The sequence below is a fragment of the Capricornis sumatraensis genome, chromosome 4, assembly GCF_032405125.1.
Source record: "Capricornis sumatraensis isolate serow.1 chromosome 4, serow.2, whole genome shotgun sequence".
Classification (NCBI taxonomy): Eukaryota; Metazoa; Chordata; class Mammalia; order Artiodactyla; family Bovidae; genus Capricornis; species Capricornis sumatraensis.
In genome coordinates, this window is record NC_091072.1 from 153,249,066 (window position 1) to 153,263,616 (window position 14,551).

A 14,551-nucleotide genomic window follows, 5' to 3' on the forward strand; every position below is an offset into this window, starting at 1 on the left:
TCCAACCACCTCAATCCTTTTTCCAGCAAAGCTGAAGAAGTCACAGGAGAAAACTACGCATTTCAATGGCAAGCCTTCTTGTGGAAACCCTGCTTTGAGCTCGTCTGCAGGGAGTGAGGCCAAAGCCTCGCCCGCAGCCCGTGTGTGTGACACTCTCAGCAGCTGTGTGCCCGCGGGCCTGAGGAGCCCTCTCTCTCATTCCACACCCAGAACGTGCAGGAGGGCTGGGGATGCCAGCAACCCCGGCAGACAGCCGTATGGGAGAGAACCACCAGCCTGAGCACCGGCACATCCCGGATGAGGCGAGGACACCAGAGGAACACTCCGGGAAAACGCTCCAGCAACTATGAGGACAGCAGCAGTGCATCGAGCAGTTCCCAAGGTTCAGCTGGAGCTGAGGACTCAATTATGTTTTCAATTTAAAATAAGGAGATTTCCAAAGATTAGTGCCATTTGCTCATTAACGCACAGCTCATACCCATCGGTGGTCGAGAAACACAAGTGGCTCTTAGACCTAAGTCCTCTTTAGATAGAGACGTGAGAGAAGCGTAAGCCTGGAACAGACAGACACTCAGGTGCAGCCAAGCTAACCCCAGGGGCAGAAAACAGCACATCCCCTGCAGCAGACGAGTGAGAGCACAGAGCAGACACCGCGTTGAAGGCTGTGACACGGAGCAAGTTCGGGGTCATCCCGGCTCACCCTGTGCTCCCATCAGAAACCAGCACCCTCAGCAAGCGCAGCCCAGGGCTGCCTGGCATAAAAGCACCCGTCACCTTCAGTTCTCTTTGTTTTTTAGCATGAACAGCAGATGGTTTTCTTCTCCCGACTCTCAAGAAACAGCTGCAATGTCGCTATCTCTGGACTGACACTGTGGCCACCACACGCACTCCATTCTGCACAGTCTGCCAGCAGCTCAGGAACAGGGAGACAGACAGAACAGGCCGAAGGCCCTGCCACCTGTCTGCAAACCCTGCACGTCTGGGTCAGCTCCATCGCAGGACCCAGCAGAGCTCATTCCTCACATGACTACAGTTCAAGAGGCACCTGGAATACTGGGTAGCCACCACTCCCTTTAGGAGATTTAATTACACTACAGTTCTTATTTTATAACGCATTAATAGGAAGCCACGTGGAGTTAAAAACACTCTATCATTAACTGGTAGGGGTGGAATATGGTGAATGCGGGCCAAAGTGGACAGAACTAGCTGCAGTGAAGCGAGCAAGCGCCTGAACTCTGGTGGACGCCTACCACCCTCACATGCATGACGGACACACACAGCTGGGTCCCTAAGGAGACAGGAAGGATGTTTGTGTAGGAGAAGAGAGTGGAGGCTGGAGAGGAAGCAGCTTTGTCCCGACTGGGCCAAGCTACCTGTCGGAGGGAGTCGGAGGAGGGAGAAGCAGGGCGGCTGGCGGAGCGGAGGCTTAGAGAAAGCTCCCACTGATCGACAAAAAATCGACGCGAAGGCTCAGGCTCTGGCTACAAGATACAAGATGGAGAAAAAAAAACCTAAGGAAATATGAAATTAAAAGTCACACACTGTCCTGAACACAAGCAACTTGGCAGTTTCAGACCCTTTATCTGGATTACAAATGCAGTAAAAAAAAAACACTCAGTTCCAGAAGCAGCAATGGCTCATTCCAGGCGGTCTCCAGCCCACACATCCTGTGCACTCCACCGAGCCCCTCATGGCCTGAGCTGGAATCTCTCTTGGGCAGAGGGGATTCCACCAGCTCATCACCCTGCTGGCCTCACGTGGAGGAGACCACAGGGACAGCAGATCTGCAGTGAAGCTCACTCTTTCTACACAAAAGCCAGGAAAGTGGCTCCTCCTTCTTCTGGTGGGGCTGAGAGAAGCCAAGCTGACCCTGGAGCCAGCCCACAACCCTCTGCAGTCCCCATGCAGCACATGAAGCTAGTGGGCCCAGCAGCCAGATTCTCCGGGCCCCAGCGAGAAGGGGCTGAGAACTCAGTGAGAGGTAACTGCTTCGTTTCCTGCAGGTTTGGGCTGAGATACCTGCGGGGTGCAGGGAAGAGGCACCTCTCGGCTCTGAGCTCCCCTACTTCAGCTCACACTAAATGCAAAGCTTCAGGTGTGATGGGGTGATGGAGAGTGTCACCAGCCTCTGCTTTAGAGGCTCAGATAGAAAGACTGAACTCCCTGGACGGTAGAGAAGCAGGCAAACGCATAGCTGTATGGGGGAGGTGGAGGAACAGTCTGGCAGGGACATAAGCAGTAACCCTCAAGAGCACCTGGACGGGAGCCCTGTGCTGAGGAACCTGGAAACTGGCCCCAGGATGATGAAAGGAGCTTCCTACCAACCTGACCGCTTCCCCCTGCGCCCTGCAGCCCCAAGCTTCTAGCTGCTGCTCTGTCCAGTCTCTCCTCTCATTCACCACTCTTCCCTCTGCTCCTGCTGAGGCTCTGCTTCAGTCAAAATCATTGGGACCCCCCACCTCAAATATGCATTCCCCAAAGCAGAGCTGAGATTTCTTCTTGAGAGGAACCAGCCTGGGAAGAAGGACGAAAGAGGCTGGCACATGCAGAGAGGCCATGGTGACACGGGTGACGTGGAAAGGCCACCCAGCCCCACCTCCTGCCCCAGGGACCTGCTTCCCGTTGCCCTGGTGACAGTACAGAGACACAGGGCTACTGCTACTTTCCCGATGGGCCCCGGGGAGCCAGATCTACTGCTCAGTCATGAGCACACTTCTCAGAGAGCAACGACAGAGGGAAGCCAAAAAAAAGAAAAAAAGAGAAGGCCCACATGAAATGAACAGCGAGAGCTGATTCTCGCTCTGGCTGCAGAGAGGCACCCACTCAGGGATCAATTAAAGGGTAACAACAACCAAGAACGTTCCATAACGTCAGTAGGCTTTTACATGGGCATCTCTGCTATTCGTCAGATTATTCGATGGTCAAGTGTGACTGGCCGTCTGCCCCCTAGTTTCTCAGACAGAGGATCAACAGCTCCCCATCACAGACTCCGCCGTCACCTTCCTTCCCTGCCCTGTCCTCTTCATCCTTGAAAACTCCCCACGCTGGTAAGAGCTCTGGCTTCCTTGGGATTTCTACCTCGAGATCCCAGATTCGCGGAAGAGCCAAGCAAGTTCCTCCCGTTTCTGGATCCTGACCCTTCCCCTGGAGTCAAAGGCACGTATTTAAGGGTGGGAAAGGGGGCTGAGGGCAGGATGAAGAGGCCTTTCATAGAAGCACACATCTCAGGGTTCTTTTCTGGAATGGACGGATGCTCTCCAGGAATGCTATTCCCATGGGTTATCACTGCGAGCAAAGAGTTCTGGCTCTTGGCTGGGTGACCAGAGTGTGCAAAAAGCAAGGGACAGGGGCCACACTTGCCTCCCCCCGGCTCCCTGCCCTAGCGTGCCGCATCTGTGTGGCTGCCAGCATCCCATGCCACGGGCATGCTTTTACCCTCTCGTGCTGGGGGCTCTGCTTGCCACGGCTGTCGGCATCAAGATCCCTGTGTGTCTGTTGGCAACAAAGCAGAAACTTAAGCTCCATCCAAACTCTCTATCTGGACCAGTGAGTGACAGTGTGACAGAGTCAGAATTCATTTCAACACACATCCTGCGGCCTGTTGCCCCCAGCAACCACAACCCCATCCACATCAAAGCCCCATCACCCAAGGACAACTCCCAGCACAGCTGTCCTCCTACAAGCCAGCCACATGGATAAAGGGATACGGTTAGTACAAAGGTGGAGCAGACATGTTTCTTCCACACAGCAGCACATGGCCAGGCATTCAATGGGAGGTTAACAGGAGAGGCAGGTTAGAAGGGCAAAGCTTTCCACAACAAGACATTAGGAAGGAAAGGTGGGGAGGTGGAAATCGGCTGGAGTAAATGACCATGATAACAGTCCACAGGAAACTCCAGGGTGGGGCATGGTCCCTGAACAGGATCACAGGACCGGGCGAGGAGAACAAAGAACTGTGCATGGGCGGACAGGCCCGGTACACAGGCCCCTGCCGTCCTGAGGAGCAGTCATGGGGCTGTGGACACCTCTGGTCACTCTGGATAACCCAGGATTCACTGTATGGCCCTGCGCCTGTGCAAAACTGACCCAAAGCTTCCAAGTTTCTCTGGAGCCCATGAGCAGGGGGGTCCCTGAGGGCCAGATGAGGCCAGGGCTCAGGCTCCAGAGTCACACACTCGGGCTCAGCTCTTGGATCACTGTTCACTGCGTGACCTGGCCTCCTCACCCTCTGCCTTTGTCTCCTCAGCTGTAAGAGGTTGACACTAACGGGACCTGCCTTGTAGGTTTATCGTGAGAAGAGACTGAGATGACACAGGACAGCGCTCAGAACTCTGCCTGGCTCACAGGAAACGCCCGCAGTTGTTCTCTGGCACGGACAGGGCCCAGGGCAGTCACGGCCCCACAAGGGCTCAGGGTCCAGACCCAGGGACATCGGCGGGGCTTGCTCATCAGACACAGCACAAGGTCGCTTCCTGAACAGGCTACCATAGCTAAGGAAATGTCTTTCCATAGATCCTGCCTTTCTTTAAAATCAGTGTTTTATTTTACAGAGACGTGCAACACAAGTCAAAAATGCTGTGCTCTAACCGCACTTTCAATGGGCGTGCTGGCCACAAACACATGCGTGGCCCACTTGCCATGAAGCAGTTCTCCAGTGTCTGCCTGAAGAGCGAGAGGGGTGGACAAAAGGGCAGCCATTTGTTGGCAAAAGCCAGATAAACAGGAGGGAGGCTCCCAAAATCAGAAGGAACCAAACTAATAAAGTGAAGCCTTAGAAAAAGCTTCCAAACCCCACCTGAACTGCGTCTCCCTGGGCAGCAAGACCCACGTGGCTGGCTCCAGCAGGGCCACGTGACAGTGTGCTCGAGCTGTGAGGCCTTGTGTCCGGGCCAGTGCAGTTTACATTTTAGCTTACAGCCGCACAGTCACCTTCTTATGGTACGGGACTGGATTACACCACCCAGGGTTTGACCGTACCATTGCTACCCTGAGGCCCACCAGTACCGGTCACCACGGAAACGGGCGCACTCTGACTTGGTCTCCACCCTAGCCACCCACACAGCCAGGCAGACACACAGGACAGCAGAGCATGCAGAGGGGGTCACCTGCTGGCCGCCACGTGCCCGACAGGGAGGCGGAGTAGGGGGAGGAGAGAGGGTGATCACTTTTTTGGGGCAGGTCCGAGAACGCTCCTTGTCCCGTCGCTTTTACACCAACAGACACAAACAAAGAGAACACAGGTGAAAAGACGGCCACACTGAGGCTGGTTCTGGAAGGACGAGAGGCACCTGCCAAAGGCACCCTGAGACCCCTCCCCAACCCCGCGCCTCCGTGAGCACAAATCCGTGTCTTCGGGGAGCACCCGCCCTGCTGGCCGTCAACCTCTGGCTGGAGGCGCACCGTCTGCAGATCCGAGTTTCGTGCAGCTGCTGGGGCCTCAGGACCTACGGTGCAGCACTTTCTAAATCCCACAGACCTGGAGCATATTCTTCTTTGTTGGTTTATCAAGAAAGTTGGGGGCAGGAGAGAGGGGCCCAGGACATACCCTCACTCCCACTCGAAAGGTTTGGGAGATGAGCAAGGAAACACAGGAAAAAGCAGGAGACAGGAGACAAGAAGAGCACCTCTGCCAACTGACCCCACAATGTCCGCAGACCACTTCCCCGGATGCCCCTTTCCACGGCGTCCACTTCCCGAGGGGCTGTCTCCAGCACAGGAACCCTTTGGTGCCTAACAAACCACCAGCTTCCTAGGTCAGAGGAGCCTCAGCTTTCTTACACCCAGACTGACGTGTGGGGTGCTGCTTGCAAAGCCCGGGAGGGGGGAGGCAGGAACACCACTCCTGTCTGCCCCCCAACCCCCGAGAGGAGGCCTCCTGCGTCCCCATTTGGGTGGCACCTGGCAGTGTTCTCTCTCTCAGGGACTAGGTGCGCAAAGCAAGGCTCATGACACCATCCGAGTCAGTGCTGGGGATGTGTCATCCGTGATATGATGCACCCATGAGGGGATGAACTGGGGTCACGGTCCCCCCACAGCGGGGCAGGCTGACAATTCTGCTTCACACAGCACACAGCACAGGGCTGACGGGTGTAGAGACCCGGCTGCGCCTTCTAACCCGCGTCTCCGCTGCCCCTTCCCAGACCAGACTTGACTTTAAAGGTTCTGTTCTGCCTGGAGAAGCTGGCAGTACGTACTCAACTCCACTGACCGTGACTGCAGATCACCCATACGGGCTGAGGCTCCAGGCGCCCCTGCAGCCTGGCAGGGGTCCCTGCCCTGGACCACTCCAGGATGTGACTCTCAAGGTCATCTCTTCACCCAGAGACTGGGCTCCTGTCTCAGGCCACCTCTGTGATGAGTGTAAGAACCTGGGAAAGTAGCTCATCTTCCCTTTCAGGGATCCTCCATTAAAGACTGACCTTTAACTCAGAGAGTCTACTCAAGGAGAAGGGTAAGTCAGTAAAACAGAAATCAATTGCTAACAAGTTTTTCTCAGAAGACCACCCTTCCCCAAGCACACCAAAAGGCAGCTTGGCTTCGTGGTGAGTCTGGACTCTGCTCCCAAGCTTCCATTTCAGCCTCACAGGCCTGCCTTATGTGCATATTCTTAAAAGAAAGGTTAACAAAGAAACAATCTGCCCCAAAAGTCATTCAACTAAACCTAACTCACCACCTCCCAGCACTTCCCAGCACAGGAAGGCACCATGGCCACACACCCGACCACCGCTCAGAACCCTAGTCCTCAGTGATTCCAAACCACGAGACAGCATACCCAGGCCGTACTCCTGACGCAGGAGGGACGGAGCAAAGGCCTCCCGTGGCTGACGGGCTTCCTGTGACCGACAGGCGCCACCTCCTCTCTCTCTGCCCTACTCTACCATGTAGAAGTCGCTCTACAGGAGTTTCTGCAGAAACTTTAGTGAAAATTTCTAAAAAGGATATTTTAAATGTAGCTAAAACACCAAGAAAGTGTACAGATCGCTGTCCATGATTTGAAACAAGGAAACAAACCACAATTGAAACTATTACCTGGATAACATTTTCCTGTTTAACAGGAAAGACCCACTGCCCCAAGCCTCAAACTCAGGATGGTCCTCCAAGGGTCATGCAGACATGAGTCAGCTAAAGGTCAACTTGGGACAAAGGTTATAAGAGTAAAACCCCAAAGACTCCGGAACCTCACCACACAGTCCCAGCTGGTTTCAGCACTAAACAAACAGCCCAGCCTGCTCACTGGATTCCCAAAACTGAAGGGTTATAGAGGTCAAGCGATACTGTTAGTGAAAGTGAAAGCTGCTCAGTCGTGTCCGACTCTTTGCGACCCCATGGACTATACAGTCCATGAAATTCTCCAGGCCAGAATACTGGAGCAGGTAGCCTTTCCCTTCTCCAGGGGATCTCCCCAACACAGGGATCGAACCCAGTTCTCTCAAACTGCAGGCAGATTCTTTACCAGCTGAGCCACAAGGGAAGCCAAATAATACTGGAGTGGGTAGCCTATCCCTTCTCCAGCAGATCTTCCCGACCCAGGGATCGAACCAGGGTCTCCTGCATTATAGGCAGATTCTTTAGCAACTGAGCTATTTGGGACACCTGATACTGTCAGTACTCTCTGTTGAATCTTCGTGGAGTCTACTCAAATGCGCACAGATCCCTACCCGGGGCCCCAGTGAGGCCTCCACCAAGCTGGCTCAGAGGAGGAGCGGGTGGGAAGGCTTGGGCCCGGGCAGTTCCTTTACCTGTTTCCACTGGGGGGTGGGAGCAGAGCGACCCTGCTCGGGCAGGCAGCGGGACGGCTGGCTGACCCCACGCTCCTGTGTCGGCTGGAACACACAGGCCAGTGCGGGGAGGGACAGCACATGGAGACAGAAAAACAAAAACACACACATTAAGGTAGAAGACACGAAGAAGATTCTCACAGCACACAGACACACATCTAAGAACTGAAGGAGGGCTCACAGAATTAATTCTAGAAAGTTACACTTATAAAGAAGACATATAGGTTACACTTAAAAAAAAAACCAAACCCCCAACTAGGTCAAAAACAAATGCAAAGGAGAAGATAGACAGAGCTGTAATTCTGAGTATCCTTTTCCCTAGCTCACTGCTCTGAGCCTAAACCACTAACTGCCACTTGGAAAATGAGGACCAACTTCCTCTGGCGGACAGCATCCCATGTTCCCGAGGTGGGACGGGGCCTGGGCTGCAGGCTCCTCGGCACCGACGCCTGAGGCATGAGGATCTGAGGGAGCACCAGACGTGAGAAGATGTTCATGTGGTGGGCCCTGCCCTGGATCACAGGAACAGGGGCTGACGACGTGGAGAAGGCGAAGAGGAGACGCGCGCTTAAGCACCAGGGGTCCGGGAAGAAGCTTTCAGTGTGGACCGCACTATGCCAGCACTTCCTCCCAGGAGAAGACAGAGTGACTTCCGGATGAGCAAGAGGAGAGACGAGACCGGACAGACATCGCCGGCCAGCCCTCAGCAGGACTCAGGGGAGTGAGGTTAGTCCACGGAGCATCTTGACAACACGCCCACTCTTGACCTCATCAAGGACAGTCTAATAAGGCATCTTTATCACCAGAGTATTTACCTCTGTGCTTATCATTAGCGATGGGAAACAAGTCAACATTCAGCACCAGAAGAAGGGTTAAGAAAGGCGTAGAGCGCACACTTTGGAAGAGACTTGTAAGGAGTTTGGAACATGGAAATACTGCCCAAAGTTACAGGAAGAAAGCAGAACAGAAAAGTGTACGTCAACAATGACCTCAACTGTGAAAATGAAGACGCACTGAAGAAAGACCCGAAAGAAACATGGGAAAGCGTTAATAACATTATAGGGGCCTTAATTACCAACATTATATTTTTCAGCATTTTCCTCAAAAAGCAGAAGCGGAGGTTTCTGTGACTGAAGTTGATCGGGCAAGCGCTGGTTTATTACTCATATATGTATGCATGTGAACACACACCTACGTGCAGAGACCAAGACCCCACCACGCTGCAAAGGGCCTGGGTGGGCGTCTGCCAGACACCTGGGACCTGCCTGGTGACGACAGTAACCCCAGTCCCTCCCCACACAGACACCACCTCGAGCCCGGAGCCCTCGGGGGGTCTGGGACATTCCTCATCTCACCAGCCCCTTCCTCTGAGGCCAGACCAGGTCCCGGCGGGTGAGCGGGGCCTACCTGTCTCCTCACACCCACAGACTGTGGGGGCGCATTCTCCTCAAACTTGGCCAGCAGCTGGGTTGCCATGTACTTCACTTTGTTCTGGTTGCCGAGGGCCACGTCCATCCTCCGGTCAGTCAGCGTGCTCACTAGGGTGGGCCTTCCTCCTCTGTGGCCCCGGGGTGTGTCCTCCTGAGGAATATGGGCCCCAAGAACCACCTGTGTCAGAGCAGCCCCCCTGCCCCCCCGGGCCTGGCACGTTAGAGCGCTCCTCGCGGTTCTCTTCTCAAGATGGACTCAGGGTGGGGGAAGCAATGGAGAGGCGCTCCGGCTTTTGCTGGTGTGGCCACATCCCCAGAAGGCCGCTTGCTCTTTACCATGTGCATGCACAGAGAAAGGAAGGCCACATGCACACACGTGTGCTCCTGGAATGCTCTCCAGAGAACAGAGGCACAAGGCCACAGGAAGCGTCCGTGCCCACCCACCTCACGTGGATGAACTGGAAGGGTCCAGCAATACTAACTTGGACACTTGGGGGATTAAGCCACAAAGAGGCACAGTACAGTCGCTCTGGAAAACCCCAGACATTTCTCTCACCTCCTCTGACTGGCTGGTCTTTCTCCTCTTCCCAGCACCATCCAAGTCTTTTTCCTTCTTGTCCTGCACCAAGAGCAGAGGGAAACCATGTTCCTTCACTCTCTGCACCTCATCTCTAGCTCTGCAGCTCGAGGAAATCCCGTTCGCTTACCTTGGGGGAGCGCTTCCGAGAAATGGTCTGCCCAAGTTTGCTCAGGAAGGAGATGGGGGACTTGGTGCTGGCTATTAGGACAGCCCTCTCCTCTGCATTCAGGTCTGAGGCATCTGAGGGCAGAAATCAGCAGTGTTCAAGGACAGCCCTGAGGGAGCCTCCCGGCAGGAGGGCCAGGGTGCTCTGAACCTAGCAAGAACGCCCGAGAAAATGCACACAGAGGCCTGCACGCTAGGCCTTCTCTTCTCTGTGCACACAAACAGGACCAACACTTTCCCCGCTCAACTTCAGTCACAAAATCCTCTGCTTCTGCTTTTCAAAAACTGCAATCTGCCTGTGCGTGTGGGTCACAGCAGAGCGCCAAAGCCTCACTTTGAGGATAAAAAGTTCAAGCAGAGACAGAATGGGAGAGACATGGGGAAGACAAGGTGCAAGCCAAGTCATCATTCTGCGGTGTGCAGACACCTGTACTTAGCTTCACATGGAGCAGGGCTCTCCCTGACGGGCATACTGATGTTAGACTTGTGGATTTCTGTCGCAAGAACTGTATCTCTAACAAGAAAAAGCCTCAGAGGTCTACAAGTACATGGCTAGAAGATGCCAGAAAACGGCACCTCAAATCTCTGGATTCCAACGTTTTATTAGTGATAACAGTAACGCTGAGATAATAATTGAAATAACTAACATTTATGTAAGTGCTTCCATTCGCCAAACACTCTTTTCAGCATTTCACAATCTAATTATATACATATTGCCCCCATTTTATAGAAGGGGAAACTGAGGCACAGGGAAGTTTAGTGACTTGCCTCCAGTTGAACAGGGGAGGCAATGGGGTGCAAACCAGGTCAGGTACCATGGTCAACACGCGTAAGCATCATGATGCTTACTTAATCTGTTTCCCAGCAGCCTGAGGGCCAAGGGAAGATTTCTGGAAACACTAAAAAGCAGGAAAAGAAAGAGCAGCCAGAGAAGGAATAGTCACAGAGGAACGAGAACGAGGCAAGTGTGGTCCAGGATCACCGAAGCCAAGGGCAAGACAGAGTTTCAAGGGAACAAACATCATTCCAAGCACTGAACAACATGGAACAGCCAAGTGCCTGAGAGGTGAGAAGGGGGAAGGATATGCGTTTGGTGATTCTCCGTGACTATGAAGAACAGTTTGGCCAGAGCAGAGACTGGGCTGCAAAGTGCCACAGAGACTGGGCAGTGAGGAAGCCCAGGTCACAGCAAAAGCACTTCTCAAAGAGGCTGGTTCGGAGAGAAAGGGACAAGACTCTGGACAGGAACGCTCGCGGACTCATTTCCAGGTGTGCTGACCAAAAGGTGGGTCAGAAGGCGGGCCTGGCAACACCTGCAGAGAAGCAGGTCTGATGGAAGAAGGGCCACAGGGACCCACCCAGCAGCCCTGGGGACCCTCACCTCGGGAGGGGAGCGAGTCCTTGAACATCTCGTAGAACTGGGTCAGGTACATCACCATGGACAGCTTGTCCGGCTCCCCCACTGAGGCCATCTCTCTGCCTGTCATGATGGGAGAAATGCCCAGCTCTTTCTCAGCAATATCGAAGGCCAGCTGGTTATTCTTCTCCACATTCTGCTCATCCAAAGAGTCAAAATCTCTATGAGGAACAGGATGAAGAAGACATGTCAAGACCATGCTTGACAGAGCCCCAGACCAGAAAACACTGTATCATGGAGTACTCATTTAAAAGCCCGGGTTTAGGACCTCAGTGAAATTAAGACAGCAAACCTATCTCACTTCTCAGCTGGAGCTTCCTCTTTCTAACAAAATCAAATCATCCTCAGGAAGAACACCGGATTAAAGATCTACCCACAAATGACAAGAGGGAAAAGTTGGAAAACAAAACATTTCTCCAATAACATAAACTTCTTACTAAAATGTAGGCTCAAGGAAAGGAGCTGTTTTTATTGTTTCTCCTGCACCTGCGTGTGGTCCGCGTGTATTAACCTCATGCGCAACAGGGAACAGGTCCTGTTTGGATGAGGCTGTGTTTAAAAAGCCTGGAGCCATCACCCCCGAGTCCACGGAGCTGACAAGCTGTTGATGGACTAGGTCGGCTCTAGTGAATCATACTCGGCCTTCTGCTCACAGGGAAATTCCAAAACTTTCCTCAAAAGGTTGTTTCATTGCTAAGTCCCTGAGTTTCCCTAAGTACTTAGATTAACGAACATTTCCCACTGGGTTTCAGGCTTCCTGCTATTCAGTCAAGACTGATAGCTTCCTTCAATAGGTGACTTCAGACTAACCGAGCGGGCCTTATTTTACGTTAGCCTACTGACTTGTGTAACTTTTCCTTTGCTAAATTCCTTTACTCTGTATATTAAGCCTATTAAACTATGGAGGCCGCATCCTGAGTGAAGGCACTACAGCCTGACCAGTGCCAAGTTAAAGACCCCAGGCTCTGTGTGCATCAGGAGGAAATCCCCAGGCCCCCGGAGCCCCTTCGGTCCATCCAACGAAAGTGCGGCCCCACCCACCGACCAGGCTCCCTCCAGTGCTTGTGACCCCAGCCCTCTGTCCTGCTCGCCCTCTGGAGCAGAGTGACTCGCCTGGCCCTCGTTTCAGCACTCCTGTGCCATTACCACAGTCGTCCTCAAGCTGCCCCCCGGAGAGGGTGACTAGGTCCTACTTCCGCTCGCTTTATATCCACCTCTGCATGAGCCAGGGACCGGGCGCCAGAGGTCACTTACCTTATCCAAGCAAACCAGAAATCCCCATTTCTAAACACCAGGTGAGGCTGCTTTATTAGCATAAATGGGAACTAGGTCTTTCAGGATTCCTTAGGTAATCATTGAAATAAAACATACACAAAAATGGGCCTGTAAGTGGACCTAATGATGAAAGGATACAGACAGTCAAAATAATCCCACGTGCTCCCCTCGTTTCTGAATCTTCCTGTTTGGCTTCCATGGTAAGGACTGCCTGCAAGTGCAGCTGGGTGCACCAGGCACCAGCTGACCTGGGTCGTCCTGCTGCGCTAGTCTGCCTTTCGATGCGCACAGGACACCCAAGAGAGGAAATGGCACCACACAGGGAGGTAAGGCCACCTGAGCGTCACAGGCTTGACAATGCGGGCAAGCCCCGCTGAACGGAGCAGCTGCTCTGCCAGGAGGGACACACGTGCTTCGGGCCCCACCCGGCCAGGCTTTCCTTGTGACCAGCAGCACTGGACAGAGAGCTAGCTGTGTGCAGAGCTCAGCTGGGGCCAGGAAACAGGGTTTCCCTTCATGGGATGTTAGCAGGCTCAGGGGGTCCACCTTGCAAGTGTGGAGACTTATACACTCAGCTGGCCACTACTGGGCCAGGCTACAGAGCGCCTGAGACAGAGCTTTAAACACGGCTACATCAAGACCAGTCACAAGCTGCAGAGGAAGCATTGCGCTACGTGCCCTGTTCTAGGAAAGGGCCACCTGAGCGTGGGGAATATGGATGAGGCCGAGCCTGGACTCACATCAGGTCAGGGCGGTATCTGTGTATGATGGCACACAGGGCCAGGCCGCTCTTCCACGACATGGTGAGGTCCGTCACGTTCACCCCAGCATAGCCGTCTGTCTGCCGCTGGCACCAACCCAGCAGCTTGCTGGAACGAGCCACAGACTCTAGAACAACAACAACGTTATTATTGGAGGTATGGTCACCTGGGAGCCTTGACAGAGAATCCACGTAACCAATCTGAAAAACTACTGAAGGGAGGGACAAAATAGCCGTCACTGGTTTTCAAAAGTAAGAAGCTATTTAACTGGTATTATATAATTTTTTTTTTTTTTTTTTTGCTCCACGGTGTGGCTTATGGGATCTTAGTTCCTCAATAGGGAGACTGCTGAACTGACTGAACGTGGGCCCATAGCAGTGAGAGCGCAGAGTCCTAACCACGGAACTCCAGGGAATTCCCGTGAAGTTTTAGGTTTAGGCAAGAAACTCCCAATTTATCCAGACTCTGAGGTCAACGTCCATGCCCCAGACAGATGACAGGCTGCCTGTGGGTGACCTGGACCCAAGCACGCTGAAGCCCAGGGTCCTGGCGGCTCTCCAGGACAGGGATGCGGAGGCAATGACCACCTGCTGACACCCTCACACCAGCGGCCCTGAGATCTCCCTGGAGAGCTGGCAGCAGCTGGGGGAGGAGACGTCTTCCCTGCAAAGCAACACTTGGCGGACCCAAGAAGAAAGGTTCGGTCCTGCACTTTCCAAGTGAAAGCAACTCCACAGGATCACACAGGCGAAGGCAAGGACCCCAGAGCGGCCGGCTGAGCCCTCAGCAAGACAAGCCGCCATGCCCTGAAACACTCAACGCAGAGACAGCACACATCCGGGGACACTTCCAATCACTGATGTGTCTCCTAAAACATGAAGAGCTGTCATAAAAATCCGCTTTCATAGCTGCATCAGAAGAGCCCTGACACAGAGCATTTAGAAAAGTGAAAGTGAAAGTGAGGTCGCTCAGTCGTGCCCGACTCTTTGCGACCCCATGCACCAGGCTCCTCTATCCATGGGATTTTCACGGCAAGAGTACTGGAGTGGGTTGCCATTTCCTTCTCCAGGGAATCTTCCCAACCCAGGTCTCTCACATTGTAGACAGACGCTTTACCGTCTGAGCCACCAGGGAAGTCTAACAGA

At 53.5% G+C, this 14,551-nt stretch overlaps 1 protein-coding gene across 3 annotated transcripts in view; it reads right to left on the bottom strand.

Annotated features, from left to right (window-relative positions):
* The window catches only part of MICAL3 (microtubule associated monooxygenase, calponin and LIM domain containing 3), a 73,889-nt gene that overhangs the window by 46,919 nt on the left and 12,419 nt on the right, over positions 1-14,551 (bottom strand). For 2 of the 3 annotated variants that reach the window (XM_068969811.1, XM_068969812.1), the window contains exons 11-15: positions 13,386-13,533; positions 11,335-11,531; positions 9,916-10,028; positions 9,765-9,827; positions 9,186-9,359 (exon numbers count right to left, since the gene is read on the bottom strand). In XM_068969811.1, the coding sequence (XP_068825912.1) occupies positions 9,186-9,359; positions 9,765-9,827; positions 9,916-10,028; positions 11,335-11,531; positions 13,386-13,533 (695 nt within the window). Of the gene's footprint in view, positions 1-1,373; positions 1,482-3,435; positions 3,493-5,105; positions 5,205-9,185; positions 9,360-9,764; positions 9,828-9,915; positions 10,029-11,334; positions 11,532-13,385; positions 13,534-14,551 lie in introns of all 3 variants that reach the window. The other variant, XM_068969813.1, reaches the window with a different exon arrangement.